Source organism: Dacryopinax primogenitus (assembly GCF_000292625.1).
Source record: "Dacryopinax primogenitus strain DJM-731 SS1 chromosome Unknown DACRYscaffold_10, whole genome shotgun sequence".
In the NCBI taxonomy this organism is placed as follows: domain Eukaryota; kingdom Fungi; phylum Basidiomycota; class Dacrymycetes; order Dacrymycetales; family Dacrymycetaceae; genus Dacryopinax; species Dacryopinax primogenitus.
In genome coordinates, this window is record NW_024467207.1 from 1,124,281 (window position 1) to 1,141,127 (window position 16,847).

Here is a 16,847-nt window from a genome sequence, read left to right on the forward strand (position 1 = left end):
ATGTCATAAAGGCTTAGTCATGTCTCTTGACCAAGCAATGAGCTGGTGCCCTGACATGATCAGAGGTCAACATTTTGTGACAAAGCCTGGGCTCTTCGAGGAACACACATGAGGAAACTGTCATTTTTTGTGAGGGGTAGAAGGAATGCAAACACCCTGTTGAATTCCCAACAATACACTAATACATATAAGATACTCTGTCCTCCTGGCCTTGTCCATTGAGGGAACTATCTGGCTTAAAATTGTCAGGGGATCCTTTGATGCTATCATGTTTGCTGAGTTTGTCAATGGGTTGCTCAAGAACATGAACCCATATCCTGGAAAGAATTCTGTGCTTGTGATGGACAACTGTTGCATCCATCAATCAGAGCTTATTTGGGAGATGGTCAAAGCTTGGTGAGTTTGCTCAGTGCTGCCTACATGACTTTCTGACCTTGAGCTAGAGAAATGCATCTGGAGTACCTGCCAACATACTCCCCTGACTATAATCTGATTGAACTTCTCTTCTCAGCACTGAAGGGCACAATCAAAAGCAACAATTTTCTTCTGAGGAGTGCAATGAGCCATTGGGACAATTTTGATGTGTACAAGGTACTTCATGAGTTGATTTGGGCCATTCTGCCAGAGCATGCACAAGCCTGGTATCAAAAATGTGGGTATTACTAGGATTATGGCTGTATGTAAAATCAATGTCAGAATTTATCCCTGGATGGATGCAACACAAAGTAAAAGCAGTAAGGGCTGGTGAACATTCCTTTTTCTACAATGTTCATGTGATGTAGACAACAATCACATGATGGGTCCGGGAGTATTATGGTCATGCCATGTCATCAGAGGCAAGCCATCTCTTCCCTCCATACCATCACTATCACACTTGTCAGTGTCTTCATTCTCACCATCTTCCTTGCAAACACATCACGTTTCCATGTTGTCTCAAGCCTCCTCCCTCTCTACCTCTCAGCCCATTTTCAAAGGCACACTTGTTGATGAAACCCTTGCCACCACCAAATCTATGTCAGATGAATTCAGCACCCTCGAGGATGATGGCTATGTCTTTTCCCTCCTCCCCAAAAACCCACCCAATGCAGCCATAAGCGAATACACTCAGATTGTTGCCGAATGCAACAAGGACAAGTACAAGTCACCATGGTGGCATGCCACAGCGATTCCAGAGGGTGCATCCCCTCTTCTCCCTCCTGTGACTTGTGGCATATGCTGACATTGGCTAGTGGCCCTCTGGCACAAGGATGAACCTGACACGTCAATGGTGAGCATGCTCATCCCCATGCTTAACTGCTCTATCAACATCAAGTGACTTCTGGTTCAGGAATTGGGGTAGGAATCCCTTTGTTAATTCCTCATGTCAGTATATGCACTCACATTGTCACTTGGGACATGTGGGGAGCAATGAGGGAATGGAATGGGCAGGTGGTCAGATACCTTTGTTGTTGACCTTCATGTATGCACAGTCAGTTGTTACATAAGTGAGTGTTTTTCAGAATTTCCAAGTGCTTTCATGTGTTTGTTTGGGTGCGGTTGCCTCGTGTCTGCTGGCCTCTTACAATGTGTTCCTCAATCACCACCACCTCATCAATTACCCTCCCTACCTGTTCCTCATCTCAAAGTCCAACCACCATCTTGTCAAGCAATCTTTGCTGTCCAGCTCCAACCAATCAATAAGTAACCATGCCTCCACATGGTTGCCCTCACAGTTGTGCAAGTGGGCGTGCATGTGGACATGGTGCTGCCCCACCAGTGGAGGATGATCCAGGCCTTGCTATTCCTGATGATAGAGAAGACTGTTTTGATGAAGATGATGGCCTTGGGGAGGATGATGATTGGGTGAGTTTATCATATCCACATATATGAATGAAGTCCTCATCTTGCCCTTTGTGTAGAACTCACCTGAGAACATCACCCTCAAGAGTTGGGACAGGCTGGAACAGAGTGATGAGCTCAAAATGCACTTGCTGAAGACAATGGTTTGTGTCATACTCCCAGTGGGTGATGAAGAAGACTTTTTGTCTGAACATCCTATGGCTCAAAGTGCTGGCAACACCAAGAGCACCCTCAACAACCTAGCAGCTGCATTCCATACAATCAGGATGCGACATCACAAGTTCCCCATTGTCCTGCAAACCTCCAGGAACAACATTATCAACTGGAATGACATTGCCTGCAATGTCCTTGCCAGCAACTCAGAAGTGAGCCTCAAGAAATATGCTCAGTTCAGGCTCAACTCCCAAGTAACCATGGTCACTGGCATGTTACAAATCCAAGCATGCCAGAAGTATTATCATGTGCATTGCAAGGAGCTGCACAATGAGCGTCCCTGGTGGTATGTGCAGATCTTTTTCACTGGTGTGTACATTGGGTACTGGGGCCTCGGACTTGCACTGATAATACCTTAGAGGACATCATGCACCCAGACAATTGCCTGCTGCTCAATTCCCTGGCTTCCAACTTGACTGCCTATCAGTGCCCACCTACTGCCTCTGAGCTCTGGTTCACCATGCTGGACATCCACAACACTGCAGGCTACACCCACAATGAGAACAAAATGCTCATTGCTGCAACATTGCAAATATCCTGGGGCCATTTGGGTGTTCAACAATGATATCTTCAGTGCTGTTATCAGTGGGGTGTTGGAGTTCCCAGCCTGGGAACAACTGCGCAGCTTCAACATGCTCAAGGATATGTGGAACTCAGAGGGCTGTGACATGTGTGCACTCCCTCTTGCATGCACCAGATACTGACTCTCTTCCCAGATCTTTTACATGTACATGTTTTGGCAGATGAAGTATTTCCATATACATTCCACATACTGCTTTGGTGAACATGCCACCACCATTGAGTATGATGCCATCATGGATTGGTGCTTCATGAAGATCTGCTCAGACATTTTGCTCCAGTGGTTTGACAAATTCAAGGCATGGGCTGATAACCCTCAACATAATGTGAATGAGGCTTACTTGATACCTTATTCTGTTATGTTGATCAAAGCACTGAATGAGATTTACAACCCTGTCAACCCCGTGGAGACTGCTCTGGTTTTACCATATGATCACTATATGTACGGCAAGCTGTGGGTGGCCAAGGTCCAAATGTTCTTTGATGAATACCCCACTGCCATTATCCTCACCCCACACATTGTCCTGACAATTGTGAGGCTCATCAATGAGTATGAGCATGTCTTCAAAGAGGCATTCTATCTAAAACTCACATTGGTTTTTGGATGTTGATTTGCAATCTCAGGTGGCATGGTGGGTCCTGCCCCATTACAAGCATGTATTGAAAGGCACTGGTATGCAAGCTGAAGGAGGACAGCCCCCCACATTTGCCATGCTCCTTGCTAACATGCACATTACCTGGGACAAAAACCAGGACTTGCATGATGAGTACATCTGCTATGTAAGCATGCATCTGTACTTGTTTGCCTGGCTCTCAAACAGGTTTAGTTTGTGGCTGAGCTTTGTCCCCTCCACCTGGTTGCCACTATGAATGAGATGCATCACATCCTTGGCTATGTTTACATCATGAAGATGGATGCAGTCAGGAATGGTGTGAAGTGCCCAATCAATTTGGACTCCTTGTGGGCTCATGTGTTGCTGGGGACTCAGTAGTTCCTCCATGCGCAAGATGGAGCATTCCAGGAGCCGGCCCCTCCAGCAAACCCCCTGCTCCATAAATACTTTGATGTCATTCAGGCATCAATGTGGTTCAGGGATCCAAGCTGGATTGGGCCCCCTGCAGGGCAGGCCTTGTGCATAGAACCTGTCATTGTCAAGGTTTTGGAAGCCCAGGCCACATCACAAGCATGCTTTCCCACACTCATGACCAGTCTGGATTGGTATGAGCTGCACAAGGCATTCATGACTTATCAGCTCCCCATAGATGAAGGCACAGCTGCAGCACTCCAAAAGTTCTTCATGCATGAAAAGCACCCTTTCCCAGACCTCCCACCTGGAGAGGAAAGAAGACTGATTGTTCCTGCAGATTTCCAGGACACTTGGGAGCAAATTCATAAGCATTAGTGTCATGTGGATGCACTGTACTCATCTGCAATTAGGCAAAATCAGCCACTTCCCTGAGAACATTGAAACTCTCTGTGCTCCAAAGATTGAATCCCTCCTGCTTGCCACTCAGAACCACATGGTGCCCCTTCTGCTTGAGGATGAATGCATGTTTGCTGGCAATGTACTGGAACAGGCCATGCAAAAGATAGTGGACCACAGTCTCCAGCATCTGTTCAACAAGCAAAATGGCCTTGCCACTGATCCCATCCTTTCCACCCATTGACAAGAAATTGCTGCTTGTACTCACCTGTTGCGCAGCAACCATCAGAGGATTGTCAGGACACTGCCTGTTACCACCCCTGGCCACCCATTTTGCCCTAGGAGCAATGAAACAACAAGCCCCTGGAACTTCCTGTGCTGGTAACTGCCTTAGGACAATGGCAGTGGCCATACAAGACATTGTGCAGAGGACACCACAAGACCTAACCCAGAAACCCATTCTGAACTATTTTTGAGTTCAAAAAAACTCGAAGATCCTGGTACAGTTATGGGAGTATCCACAACTCCAGGTCCTGAGCTGTGTTTAGGACCAACCTTGGTCTTTCTACTGGGCGGAGGGCATCCTGCCATTTTTCAGCTGGTCTCCATATTATGGAGACTAGGATCTGACATAGAGCACTTTTCACTCTAATCCTTTATGAACTCCACTTGTTGGAGATGTGTAAAAAAGCGAAAGGGCTTAAGGTGCCCTTATGCCCTCAATATGTACATGGGACAAATGTATTACTAGCTAGTGGTAATACATGCATGTAGTAAAAGGGATAGAGAGAAGGGTGGCCTACAGCCACTTGCTACATGTCAGTCCAATGGATGATCATGATCGCCTCTGCAAGGCAATCCTACCTAAAAAGGAGAGTATGGGGTTGTATATGGACCCTTACAGTACACATGACCCCCACTACCCATCCTGTGGTATCCAAGGACCCTGCAATTTGCAGTGAATCTTGGTGATGTATTATGACCCACTCCACAGATGGGGAGTGATTCCCATTATTGGGATGAGATGACTTGATGCAGCAGCACATTGATGTTATGGAGACCAGTTGCTGAGCCACCCATTTACCACTCATGCTGAATCATCAACCTGCTGACTTGCCACAGGGTTGGGGAAATAATGTACAGCACCTTACTCTGGTGGAAATGGTAGCTAGTCATTGATTTTGATTGTATTAGGATATACTTCAGGAGGACATCATGGGAAAGGATACTCGATCTGTTGAAGGGTGATCGAGCCACAATACCCTTGGGTAGTCACACTGCTGGGAACAGCATCCACGGTACTTCCCACGGAGCACAGGAAAATATCATGCCTTAGGACATAAGCAAGAAGCGCACAAGTGAAAGGGAAGCCGCTTCACTAGAGGTCATCAACGTTGCCCGAGAATGCGTCTAATGCCATACAATGTTTACACAGCATGAATAAGGCGTACAAGAACCATTGTTATACAATGCAAGCTGTGCACTCCGACTTGAGCATTCAATAAGAGTATCAAACGGCCAGATCGAAAGAGAGGCGGTTAATTCTATTGCATGTGTTTCTACAATAGTGATACATTCCAATCCAATATGATCGATATGAAAGATGGACGTGCCTTCGGGCAGAGTCCGGGGAAACCGTGAAGCAACTCATTCTTCCCATTATACCTGCCCCGCGCACCACTTCACGACTGCCTCGACACAGCTTGCCATGCCCTCATGCGTCCACTCCAGCTCTCCGCCCTCGACAGGTACATGCAGAAACAGCACCTTCGTGTGCCCTCCCTTGAGCGCCGCCTGCCTCAGCCCGATGTAGTACGTCCATTCGCACAGGTACAACCCGGCGTTGTCCGAGGTGCGTACACGGCCTTTCCACCCTTGGGCTTCAAGCTGCGCCACGAGTGCGCTCCCATCGAACAAAGTGTCGTATCGTTCCTTCGTATCCTCAGCAGCGGGATACACCTCTTGCGCACTGGCGAAGTTGCCATCCGTGTCGGGGAGCTGGTAGGCAAAGCGTCGGGCGAGGAGTTCAACGCAAATCTGCGGACGGCGAGAAGCGGCACCGCAGTGGATTACGGCGTCCCACCCGCGTTCGGCATACAAGCGCTCAACGTCTTTCTTCAGCCCTTCGTAGGAGACGTGCAGGTCGGGCACGCGGGTCAGCTGGATCATCGTCCCCGACGGGAGGGCGAGTGTGTCGGGTAGAAAACGGATGAGCTCGGAAGAGGGGTTCACGGGCACCGAATTGGAATTGTCGATATCCTGTCCTCGGCGGACGGTGAATGGCCCGAAGCCGGTGATGAGGATGTGCACGGTGCGTGGTTGAGCGTCTCCCATTGTTGTTCGTGATGATGTCGTTGTCCTCGTGTACTTTGGGCTTGTTGGAGCTTCTACCCTGAGGGTGTTAATCCGTGTGTAAGGTAGGAACCAGGTCGAGGGGTTGAGCCAGAAGAAGAAGACAAGCCAAGAGGGGTATTATCCAGCTGACTGATGCTCGGTCACAGTCGCAACAGCCACGAGGCACTGACACGACACTTGTGTGGTGTGCAAGTCGTGTGCACCAGTCCGTACAAAGAATAAAAGAAAGAAGCGCCCAGAGTCCGAGTTCGAGATCGTAGGTAGAAATGCGGGGAAAGTGAACAAGAGAGGAATACGGCCAAAATCCTGTTGTTCGGGAGCTGGACGGATCAACGGTAGCGCCCGTCTCTGACTCTCCGGGCGGAGGTAAATGATCCCGGGCCGAACAAGGCCGGCCCTATCTTATCTTCCGCTCCTGCGCGCGGCAGGGTTCCCCTTCCTCCCTCCGTCTCTCTCAACCGCATCGAACGGGATACCGGCCTCTGGAATCCCTGCTTTCAGGATTTCCCTCGGGCGGCGGACGTACTTCAAACAAATGGTCCATGTCAACTCTAATCTTCATTTCTTGCTCAGTTTCCGCTAAGCGAAATGAACCCCTCGTGGCATCGTGACCCGCGCGACTCGGCCTTCGGGTCACCACAACGGCTTTGCAACGCAAGCTACAGACGCCCTTATTGTATAGGGCAACATCCTGTCCACTCAGCTACCGGCTCCTGATCATGCTCTGAACTCAACGTTCCGGGGGCATTTCGAAGCCCCTTACGTCTGCTTACCTATTGCGGAAGCAGTGCGCGCCGAGAAGAAGTTGCCCCAGGTCAGTCAGCTCAGTTGAAATTGTTTGCTTCTGCTTTCACTCCTTCCCTTCTTGGACACGCGTCCAATTGATTGCATGGCTGGCGCATTTTGTGGAGGCGGCTTTCGAGCGGTCCTCTGGGTTAGGCGCGGCGGCGGCTTATCATGATCGACCTCTTGATCCTGTATCTTGCTGCTGTGCATTCCTCCCTGGCGCCTGACTCGGTACCCTTGGAGATAACTCCAACTCACACATTGTGTGTGGAGTTTGATTCAGTACGCGTTACTCCAGATGATACGCCCTGGATTACACCTGCCTATGCGCGGGGCGTCATTGACCCTTGCCCTGGGAGCGCTATAAGGCACGCACGAGTGGAGCTTCTTCAGCTGTAGGCTTCTCCTTTGCCCATCCCTCTCTTCCGGCGACCACCTCCTGGTCCTTCAAACTTGGGAAGTCCATCAAACACCAGGTATCCCATTTCCACAACAGGATAGACAAGAAATATGGTGAATCTGAACCCGATCCCTCCGGTCAACCGGTGGTTCTCTAGGCTCGGACACGCCTTCTCGTCGAAAGAGGCGTTCAACGAGTTCATCCATACCGAAGGGAACGCCGACGGCAAACATAGCTGGACGAACGAGGATCTCCGTCCCTCGAGCATCGCCCAATGCAACTGGCACTGGTGGAACTTCTGCCTCTTCTGGCTCGGAATGGGCTTCGGTAACTGGACCCTTGGCAGCAGCATTGTCGGCGCCGGTCTGACTTGGTACGAGGCCATGTTCGTCGTCATCATCGCTAGTGTGGTTGCGGGGTTGTGCATGGCGTTCAACTCGCGTGCTGCAAGCAACTATCATGTTGGTTACCCCGTGCTGCTCAGGACATGCTTTGGCATGTACGGCCATTACTGGCCCGTCCTCGCGCGTGGATGCTGTGCACTGCTATGGGTGTCCGTCCTCAGTAAGCACTTCAAAGACGTACAAGCGGGTAGCCTTGCTCACGCGCTGATCTCCAGACTACCAAGGCGGTGCCTACGTCAGCACGATGATCCACTGCATCGTTGGTGACGCTTGGCTGAACTTGCCTGTGCAGTTCCCCGACAGCGTGGGGACCTCCGTGCAGCGTTTCCTCGGCTTCCTGATCTTCTGGGCGATCGAGCTGCCCTTCTGCTCCCTCCGGCCGTACCAGCTCAAGTGGTTATACAACTTCAAAGCGTGGACGCTTGGCCCCGGTGTCATTGGCCTGCTGATTTACTGCTTGGTCCAGAGCAAGGGCAAGCTTGCGAGTGATGCGGCGCTGGCGGGTGTAACCTTGTCCAAGGGAGGTGCGCTTGGCTGGCTGTTTGTCTCCAATGTCAACTCTGCCATGGGCAACTGGGTGAGTGCAGCTTCGCTCTACCCCGTTATGGCATTCTCCTGACTTTGCATCAGTCTACGTTCATCGCGAACATGCCCGACTTTTCCCGTTACGCAACATCACCCAAAGCCACCATGTGGACGCATATCCTCTTCGTACCGATCCCTGCTGCGCTTGGCGGTATCATAGGTATTTTCGGCACTTCCGCACTGCAACAGGCATGGGGTGTTACACTCTGGAACCAGTGGGACGTGATGGACGCCATCCTCGAGCACCAGTGGAGCGGCGGTATCCGTTTCTTCGTTTTCCTCGAGTCTTTCTGCGCTGCACTTTTCTTGTTCGGCGCGATCCTCGGTGCCAACCTTCTCCCCTTCGCCTCCGACGCGACGGCCCTCTTCCCCACATGGTTCAACCTCACCCGTGGAATGTGGTTCTGCTGCATCATCTCCCTTGCCCTGATGCCATGGAAGATCCTCGCTTCTGCTAACGGCTTCCTCGCTTTCCTCGGCGGATATGGGATCTTCATGGGCCCGACAGCGTCGATCATGATCATGGATTATTGGGTCGTACGACGTGGCAACATCCGGATTTGGGATGCGTACACGAGCAAGCCCGGATCGACCTACATGTACTTCCACGGGTTTAACCTCAACGCCGTCATTGCCTACATCAGCGGGATGATCATCCCCTTCGTTGGGTTTGTCGGCACATTCGGCATCCCCGTGCCCATTGGCGCGACGTACCTCGACGACTTTGGCTGGTACATCTCCTCCATAGTTGCGGGTGCCCTCTATGTGCTCCTGTGCAAGATCCGCCCACTTAGCAATGTCGACCCTGACATGCCTTGGGAGAAGCTGGCGCATGAGTTCAAGGAGGAGCGCGAGCGCGACATCGTCGAGGACACGTTGGAGGCGAACGTCGACGAGAGCCTGAACGACGATGTGGTGGAGAAGGTGATGGAAGAAGAGCAGGAGAAGGGCCTGGCTACGAGTGTGAATGTCGCTGAGGTCAGGGGAACGTATCACCACCACTCCTAGGGATCGTAGCACTTTTGCAATTTATCGCGGATTTTGTTCATAACTAGCTAGGGCATGAGAGTGTAATTCTATCTTAATATCGTCAAAACATTCAGTATTCTCAATTCTTGCTTTCACGTTGCATTCAGTCCAAATTTGTTCACTGAATTAAAGAAAACACCTACACACAATGAATAACAGTAAGAGGTCCAGGAAACTCCGGCGGAAGCAATCTACTCCGAGTTGAGAACAACACACAACTTGTCCGACGCCACTGACTAGCGCTTCGAAAACCAAGCAATAGCTTGAGTGACAGTCCCGCCATCATCCTTTTAAAAGAGTATCAATATACTCACAATGAGCGCGCAAGAATCAAGAGCGCCTCGCGTTAAGAACCGGGCGCCCGCGGCGATCCAAGTATGTCGACTCATCCGCAAGGCACACGACCAAGACTCATCATCTCTCACAGATCACCGCAGAGCAGCTGCTACGAGAAGCTCAAGAGCGTCAAGAGACCGCATTTCGCGCACCTAAACAGAGGGTAGAAGACTATGAGGAGCTGCATGAGTACCAAGGGAGGAAGAGGAAAGAGTTCGAGGACCGGATACGGAGGAATCGGAGTAGTGTACGTTCTCTCCTCGCTGTGCTCGAAATTGGGTCTGATACCGTTGTAGATGAAAGAATGGGTACAATACGCGACATGGGAAGCAAGTCAGAATGAGTTCGCCCGGTCAAGATCGGTATTCGAACGTGCTCTCGATGTCGAGCCTACAGACATCAACCTTTGGCTACGATACACCGAAATAGAGCTGAAAGCGCGCAATGTCCAACACGCTCGAAATCTGTTCGACCGAGCTGTTACTCTCCTTCCGCGAATCGATCAGCTATGGTACAAGTACGTGTACCTGGAAGAGTTACTGCAAAACATTCCTGGGGCACGGCAAGTATTCGAGCGATGGATGAAGTGGGAGCCAGACGACAAGGCCTGGCAGGCGTACATCAAGTTTGAGGAACGATACGAGGAGCTCGACCGGGGAAGCGCGATCTACGAGCGATGGATTGCTGTGCGTCCAGAGCCACGAGTGTGGGTCAAATGGGGCAAGTTTGAGGAAGACAGAGGGAAAATCGACAAAGCGCGCGAGGTATTCCAGACCGCGCTGGAGTTCTTTGGAGACGACGAGGCGCAAGTCGAGAAGGCCCAGGCTGTGTTTGCCGCGTTTGCGAGAATGGAGACGCGACAGAAGGAGTATGAGCGCGCAAGGGTTATCTACACGTTCGCCCTTTCCCGCTTGCCGAGATCGAAGTCTCAGAGTCTGTACACTGCATACACTCGGTTCGAGAAGCAGCACGGTGATCGTGCGGGTGTGGAATCCACTGTACTCGGCAAGCGACGAATACAATACGAAGACGAGGTTGCAGCCGATTCAAAAAACTACGACACTTGGTTCGACTACGCGCGCCTGGAGGAGGATGCATACAGGGCAGAAGTCGAGGAAGACCCGAGTTACTCGCCGGAAAAGGTGAGGGACATGTACGAGAGGGCGGTTGCTCAGGTGCCACCGGGCGGGGAGAAGCGACACTGGAGGAGATATATCTTCTTGTGGTTGGGCTATGCGCTATTTGAGGAGATAGAAACGAAGGTATGGTCGACTGTTACCCTCGCTGCGTGCATGACTTGAATATTTATTCAGGACGTTGTGCGAGCACGGCAAATATACAAAACGGCGTTACAATTGGTACCACACAAGCAATTTACGTTCGCGAAGCTATGGATCCAGTATGCTCGGTTTGAGATCCGCCAGCTCGACCTGACGACGGCACGGAAGACGCTTGGGGCGGCCATTGGTATGTGCCCGAAGGAGGCATTATTCAAGGGTTACATACAACTGGAACTGGAGTTGAGGGAGTTTGACCGAGTACGGACGCTGTATGAGAAGTATCTAGAAGTATGTCATAGGTTGCTTGTCTTCATATACACGTTTGCTGACTCGGGTCTAGTTCGATCCCTCAAACTGCGCCGCTTGGATCAAGTTCGCAGAACTAGAGAGCACATTGGGCGACTACGACCGCACGAGGTCAATCTTCGAGCTGGCCGCCTCCCAGCCGGCACTTAACATGCCCGAAGTTCTATGGAAAGCGTACATCGATTTCGAGTTCGAAGAGGGAGAGCGGGATCGTACACGGGCGCTGTATGAGCGTCTGCTGGAGAAGACGGCGCATGTGAAGGTGTGGGTGGCGTACGCTCTCTTCGAGGCGGCCACGATGGAGAATGTGGAAAGTGAGGAGGGACATGCGGACCCCGAGAGGGCGAGGGCTGTCTTTGAGCGAGGATACAAGGCCTTGAAAGACAAGGGGCTCAAGGAAGAGGTACGTTGCGATGGCCTGTTCTTGATCTCTAATGATGCTCATCGCATCTACAGCGCGTCGTCCTCCTCGAAGCCTGGAAGTCTTTCGAAGCAGGTCATGGAACTGAAGAGCAGCAAGAGAAAGTGCAGAACATGTTCCCACAAGTCACTAAGCGGTGGCGGAAGGTGGACGAGTCTGGGACACAAGAAGAATGTACGTGCTCTGTCAGTTCGCCGAAATCGCTTCCACTGAAACGGTTCATCCAGATTGGGACATGGTGTTCGCCGATGACGAGAGAGAGGCTCATCCTGCTTCCTTCAAGTTCCTGCAGATGGCACATGCATGGGCGAAGCAAAAGCAAGCTGCGCCACTGCCGGTTCAGGAGGACTCCTCCGAAGACGAAGATGAAGACGAAGAACGTGGCCAGGACCAGGAAGAGGACGAGGACCGGGAGGACGAACGTGTAGCTCATTCCGCCTCCACAGCCCGCCGATTATCCCCAGAAGGTGATGAAAGTGATGATGGGGATGACTGAACTGACTCAGGGATTGTATCGCTGTTGATTAGAATGAATTGTACCTCATTCCTGCGTGTGAAATCACCGGGAAGGAGAGGAAATATCACGTTCTGCATACAGATACTAAGGCGCTTCCGTCACAGAATTACGCCGTTGACCATTTTCCCCGAATCGAGCGGGCCCGGTAAAGGAGCGGCGGAAATGTGCCGAGTCAGCCCAGAACTCAATTTTGTCATACTTCGGTGGTTTGCTAAGCATTGCCTGAGCAAAGCTTACGCAGTACACAATTTGCGATTCCGGCCTCGACGTGAGCTACGTCATGCATAAGCTTTTCTAGATTACTGTATAAACGAACGCCAACCCTAAAAAGAATATTTATGCGCTTTGATAAAGCCCAATGACAAGAAACGTGGTCTAAGGAATAATGAATAACGAATAGCAGGACGAGTAATAAAGGCAGCAGTCCTTGTCGTGACATAACGGGAAAAGCTACAGTGTCCAGGTAATCGTGAAGTGGGGTGATAATACAGTGTTCAAGCCTTGCCAGAACGGTGTCGTCTCGTCAGAAATGGAGTAAAACTATAAGAAGTAGAGTAGAAAAATAGCGAAGTGTCCGTTTAAAGTCCTTAGCCAGCAGCGACGACAGTTTGTTTGGTGGGTTTAGATCCAAAGAAGATGCTCGTGCGTTTCTTTATTGGCAAATTTGGGAGGCTTAGGTTGGGCAAGTTGGACAAATGGGAAGCGAGGGATCCAACGGGCTTGAGTCCAGCGACGAAGGTGACGTGCACGTGGGCTTTAGGCTTGTGGTCTCGCTGCCCCTCTTCGGCTTTGAATATCTTCGCAGAGAGTGCGCCGTTAGGATTTTGATACATCGACACACGGCGATCGCGCGTTGCGGGTACGGGAAGGACAATGCCCGGGGTCATCTGGTAGCGCGAAAAGGTTGGTGCAGCGACTTCTGTCATCCAGGTCGCCTCTTTTCGCGGTGCCGCTGGGTGCGAGGAAGTAACCGTAATCGCGAGGGTTGCGGATGACATCCTACGGTGAATAGACGGAGGCGCGCTTGCTGACTTGACGATGTCCGTTCTAGGCGGGCACGTGGGCGTGGGAGTCGGAAGGGAGACGGCAGATGTTGCCCGGCCGAACAATTTATGTTTTCTCGGAGCCGAAGCGAGGGCCGGGCCCTTGCCCTTGGTCATTGCACGTTCCTCAGCCTCCTGCCTGAGCGCGTCGGCAATGCTGGGCTCGGGGGATTCCGGTGGGGTGATTGGGGCCTCGTAGATCGTGTACACGCCCTTAGAGAGCGGGCTCGAACGATGCGGCGCCTTCGTCTTATACGGAGTACCCATGTCGTGGAACATTGCTGCGTCGAGAGATTGGGCAGGGAACGTTGAGGGCAGGTAGGCAATCATTGGCCGAACAAGCTTGTCCGACGGGGGGGTACGCGGTGAGGGCGCAGATGGAGGAGGAGCAGAGCGGGTACGTATTCGTAGTGGGGATGGTTGACGCGGCTGGCGCGATTTGGGAGAAGAGGTTAAGAGTGCTGGTGCCTGTTTATAGTCTGATAAGGAACACGAACTGACCAATACGGGTATCTCCTACCGTTTCGGAGCGGGATGGGTGCGGCCGGGAATATGATTTATCGCTGAGAAGCCGCCACTCCGAGGCCGAAGCAATTGCCGATGACTGCGCTGCAGCCGACGAACTGGTCGCCATAGTAGAGCAGAAAAGTTATGGAAAGATATCAGAGGGTGGTGAGAAGATAACGAGAATCCCAGACAGGAATGTCGATTGGACTCCCCCAGAGTTTTATATGGGGATGATCTGGGGGCGAAAGGGATGTCAGGGTGAGGTGAAGATAACCCCCCATTTTAAAGGGCGATTCGACGGGGATTGCGGACACGGCGCTGCAAACTCGGGTCGACTCGTGTGTGGGTGAACCATCCACACCGGATTGCTGATGTGCCTAGATGGGCCGTCCTTGTCGGTGCGTGTGAGCCAAGATGCCGAGTCAGAAGTAAATATTCTTACTGTGTACACAGCTTTCCCTTTATGTCATTCCTTTAATCCCGCGCCTCATTCCTTTGATTCATTTCTCCCTTGCCTCATCAGCCAATCCAACACGGAAATTGCTCGGACCCCCCCAGAACAACCCTTAATACCAATGCGTGGATGATGATCAGGGCGTGCAATACCAAAATTGCGCTCTTCCAGCCAGCAGGATGGGTCAATCCCCGTATAGCCCGGTGCTTATCGTAGCTGGTCCAGTCGATGATAACATTTCAGAAGCACCAGCAGCCTTGGAATCTGTTGCTGTCCGGCCGATATCGAAAACTCTGACAGGTTGCAGAGATTTCTCATCCCGTAACATGCTTCGGTCGCCGCATTCCTGACGTTCTTGAGTTGAATCAAGATGGCTGGTAGGGTTTCAATCAGCATTGCATTTCGTCGCCAGGGTGCCATTTTCGCGCATGTCTGAGCGCGCACAGTGTTATAATAAGTTTCTTGCTCTGCTTTGATCACCAAATCGGCGACACTCACCGCCAGCCGCAACATCTCCCTCAAACCCAGAAATTCCAGGGATGTGAAATCCTAAACAATAGAAGAGAGAATGTCGAAATTCTGTGAGCGGATTGGTGCGAGATTGCCTCCGTGAAGGAACGGGGTTCTGTTCACGTTTTCAGGGTTCTAACCTTCTCCTCCTGGGCATGGACGGACAGATGGCGCCGCTGTCGAGACCAGCCCGCAGACAACTCTGACCCATGTCAATGGACCATGCAGACAAATCCGAAAAGAAGACAGCACTATCGTACCATTTGCATGTGGGCGAAGGAGGCGTAATCTACTGCCGTCAGTACTCCACTTCCATATTAGAAAACTTCGAATTGCAAAGACAATTTGCTCGGATTTGCCCTATCACTGATACAGACCGCAGCACGGCCTCAGTATCACAATCGACGTTCCACATGGCGCCAAAGTCTCATATCTGCCAGTGAGCTTCACACCCAGTCGGAAATAGGTGGAATGGTGGGCGCTTTTACCCGCAGTATTACTGCAAGCTGCCAACGGCCGCCTCTGACAAACGCGACCATCGCTCTTGTTTCCACCACACGGCATGTCGAGAGGTGATGGCAACTTCATCAGGCACACACATCTTCTTCGGTTCTACGAGGCTTTCATAAGGCACCCGTCTTCCCTTCTAGCCACATCAATACCCAGTTCCTCTCGATAAATCCCAGCGCGCGAAAAGGACCGTACCGCCCTGACTCTGCGCTTACGTCCGCGTTAGGCTGATAAGAAGGCTAACTCTCAGAAGCTTGGAGAATCTTTCCACTCTTTCGCATCCCGTACCTTGATGTGTCAGACGTTACCAAACCAGGAAACTCGAACATGCATCTCGGATCCTTGCGCGCACATCCGACGCTCTAAAAGGCGACAAGCACACCGCCGCGATCGGTGACCTCCCGGACTCTGAGTTCTCCCGCTTTCCAGCACGTCTCTTGCTATCGATTCACACAATCCTCCGGGTCACACGTAGGCATCGCCCATCTTTGCTCAACCGGTATTGTACGCCGAGGCACTGTGTTATGTTCTTCCGACCGCCGGTCCTTGTGCAATAACAGGCTTTGGGAGCCTGGGCTCAACGCTCGAGTCCCAAGAACTTGCACAGCCAGGCATGGGCGTGCCTCGGCTACAAAACTGTTATTCCAGATCGAATAGATCGAAGAACACCGTCGGAAAGGGTTCTGACTTACGCTCTCCTTGCGTCATCCATCTCCCGTCTGGCCCAACGTGCGCTCTCGCTAGTCATCCATCACCAAACTCTACGTTTTCTTGACCATCACTCAACCCGGCATCCTCGGCTATCACAGCTTGCTCGAATATTTATCAGCGGAGCTTGAACTTCTGCTCTGTTTGCGCTGGCTTGTGTCGGACGGTGCCGATTGAGTCCGGGTTGGCGCCGGTTGTTATTACTGGACACTGACTGATCTGACGGTATATGCTCAACCTTGGCCCTGTCCCCTTCGAGCCATCGTCTGCTCAGCGGGTGATTCACCCAGTCGGGCATGGTTTGTGACTGAGCCTTCTCATCAAGACGCGCTGCATCGCAAGCTGATTTGTCTTTCAGCCACCCACCGGTCAAATAGGTCAGGCTGTGGGCTGATGCCGGACATCAACAACGATCTGCTACGCCGCGATACGCTGCGTGAATCGCCAGCGAGTAACTTTGGGCAAAGCGACTTGGGCTGTTTCTGCTCGAAGAGGCTGGCCCTCGTCTGGAGGTCATCCTGATCTTTCGGTGAATAGGCACGCAACGCATCGGACCATCGTCCGCTCCGGGGGAGAAAGCGACCTTTGGCAGAACCGACTGTAATCTCCTTCGGTCCTGTTTCGGATAATCGGTGGTCTGA

General features: G+C 51.6%; 6 protein-coding genes across 6 annotated transcripts; 4 read left to right on the forward strand and 2 right to left on the reverse strand.

Annotated features, from left to right (window-relative positions):
• Positions 1-211: 211 nt before the first annotated feature.
• On the forward strand, positions 212-400 carry DACRYDRAFT_53136 (uncharacterized protein; the record flags this gene model as incomplete). The annotated part of the gene is made up of 1 exon (XM_040775152.1): positions 212-400. A coding segment is annotated over one exon (189 nt), but the record flags the coding sequence as incomplete, so codon positions are not given.
• A 1,286-nt stretch (positions 401-1,686) lies between these two features.
• Positions 1,687-4,034, forward strand: DACRYDRAFT_16262 (uncharacterized protein; the record flags this gene model as incomplete). The annotated part of the gene is made up of 5 exons (XM_040771182.1): positions 1,687-1,842; positions 1,899-2,204; positions 2,769-3,164; positions 3,256-3,411; positions 3,708-4,034. 5 exons carry the CDS (start codon positions 1,687-1,689, stop codon positions 4,032-4,034), a joined length of 1,341 nt encoding a protein of 446 aa, XP_040628538.1.
• Positions 4,035-5,592: 1,558 nt separating this feature from the next.
• Positions 5,593-6,389, reverse strand: DACRYDRAFT_100465 (peptidase C15 pyroglutamyl peptidase I-like protein; the record flags this gene model as incomplete). The annotated part of the gene is made up of 1 exon (XM_040767456.1): positions 5,593-6,389. One exon carries the CDS (start codon positions 6,387-6,389, stop codon positions 5,715-5,717), a length of 675 nt encoding a protein of 224 aa, XP_040628539.1. The 3' UTR covers positions 5,593-5,714.
• A 1,060-nt stretch (positions 6,390-7,449) lies between these two features.
• DACRYDRAFT_116728 (uncharacterized protein) lies at positions 7,450-9,671 on the forward strand. The gene is made up of 3 exons (XM_040770252.1): positions 7,450-8,160; positions 8,216-8,577; positions 8,631-9,671. The coding sequence occupies exons 1-3, from the start codon at positions 7,707-7,709 to the stop codon at positions 9,591-9,593; spliced, it is 1,779 nt and encodes a 592-aa protein (XP_040628540.1). The 5' UTR covers positions 7,450-7,706; the 3' UTR covers positions 9,594-9,671.
• Positions 9,672-9,929: 258 nt separating this feature from the next.
• Positions 9,930-12,464, forward strand: DACRYDRAFT_80249 (TPR-like protein; the record flags this gene model as incomplete). The annotated part of the gene is made up of 7 exons (XM_040776434.1): positions 9,930-9,989; positions 10,042-10,197; positions 10,247-11,212; positions 11,264-11,518; positions 11,571-11,939; positions 11,993-12,131; positions 12,185-12,464. The coding sequence occupies 7 exons, from the start codon at positions 9,930-9,932 to the stop codon at positions 12,451-12,453; spliced, it is 2,214 nt and encodes a 737-aa protein (XP_040628541.1). The 3' UTR covers positions 12,454-12,464.
• Positions 12,465-12,955: 491 nt separating this feature from the next.
• On the reverse strand, positions 12,956-14,151 carry DACRYDRAFT_116730 (uncharacterized protein; the record flags this gene model as incomplete). The annotated part of the gene is made up of 2 exons (XM_040770253.1): positions 12,956-13,985; positions 14,038-14,151. The coding sequence occupies 2 exons, from the start codon at positions 14,149-14,151 to the stop codon at positions 13,062-13,064; spliced, it is 1,038 nt and encodes a 345-aa protein (XP_040628542.1). The 3' UTR covers positions 12,956-13,061.
• Between the last annotated feature and the right edge of the window lie 2,696 nt (positions 14,152-16,847).

Bases quoted from the DNA above. Each gene is read 5' to 3' on its own strand.
- DACRYDRAFT_116728 (XM_040770252.1), top strand. From the start codon at position 7,707: ATGGTGAATCTGAACCCGATCCCTCCGGTCAACCGGTGGTTCTCTAGG. The intron at 8,161-8,215 runs GTAAGCACTTCA...GCTGATCTCCAG, and splicing joins GCTATGGGTGTCCGTCCTCA to ACTACCAAGGCGGTGCCTAC. The intron at 8,578-8,630 runs GTGAGTGCAGCT...ACTTTGCATCAG, and splicing joins ACTCTGCCATGGGCAACTGG to TCTACGTTCATCGCGAACAT.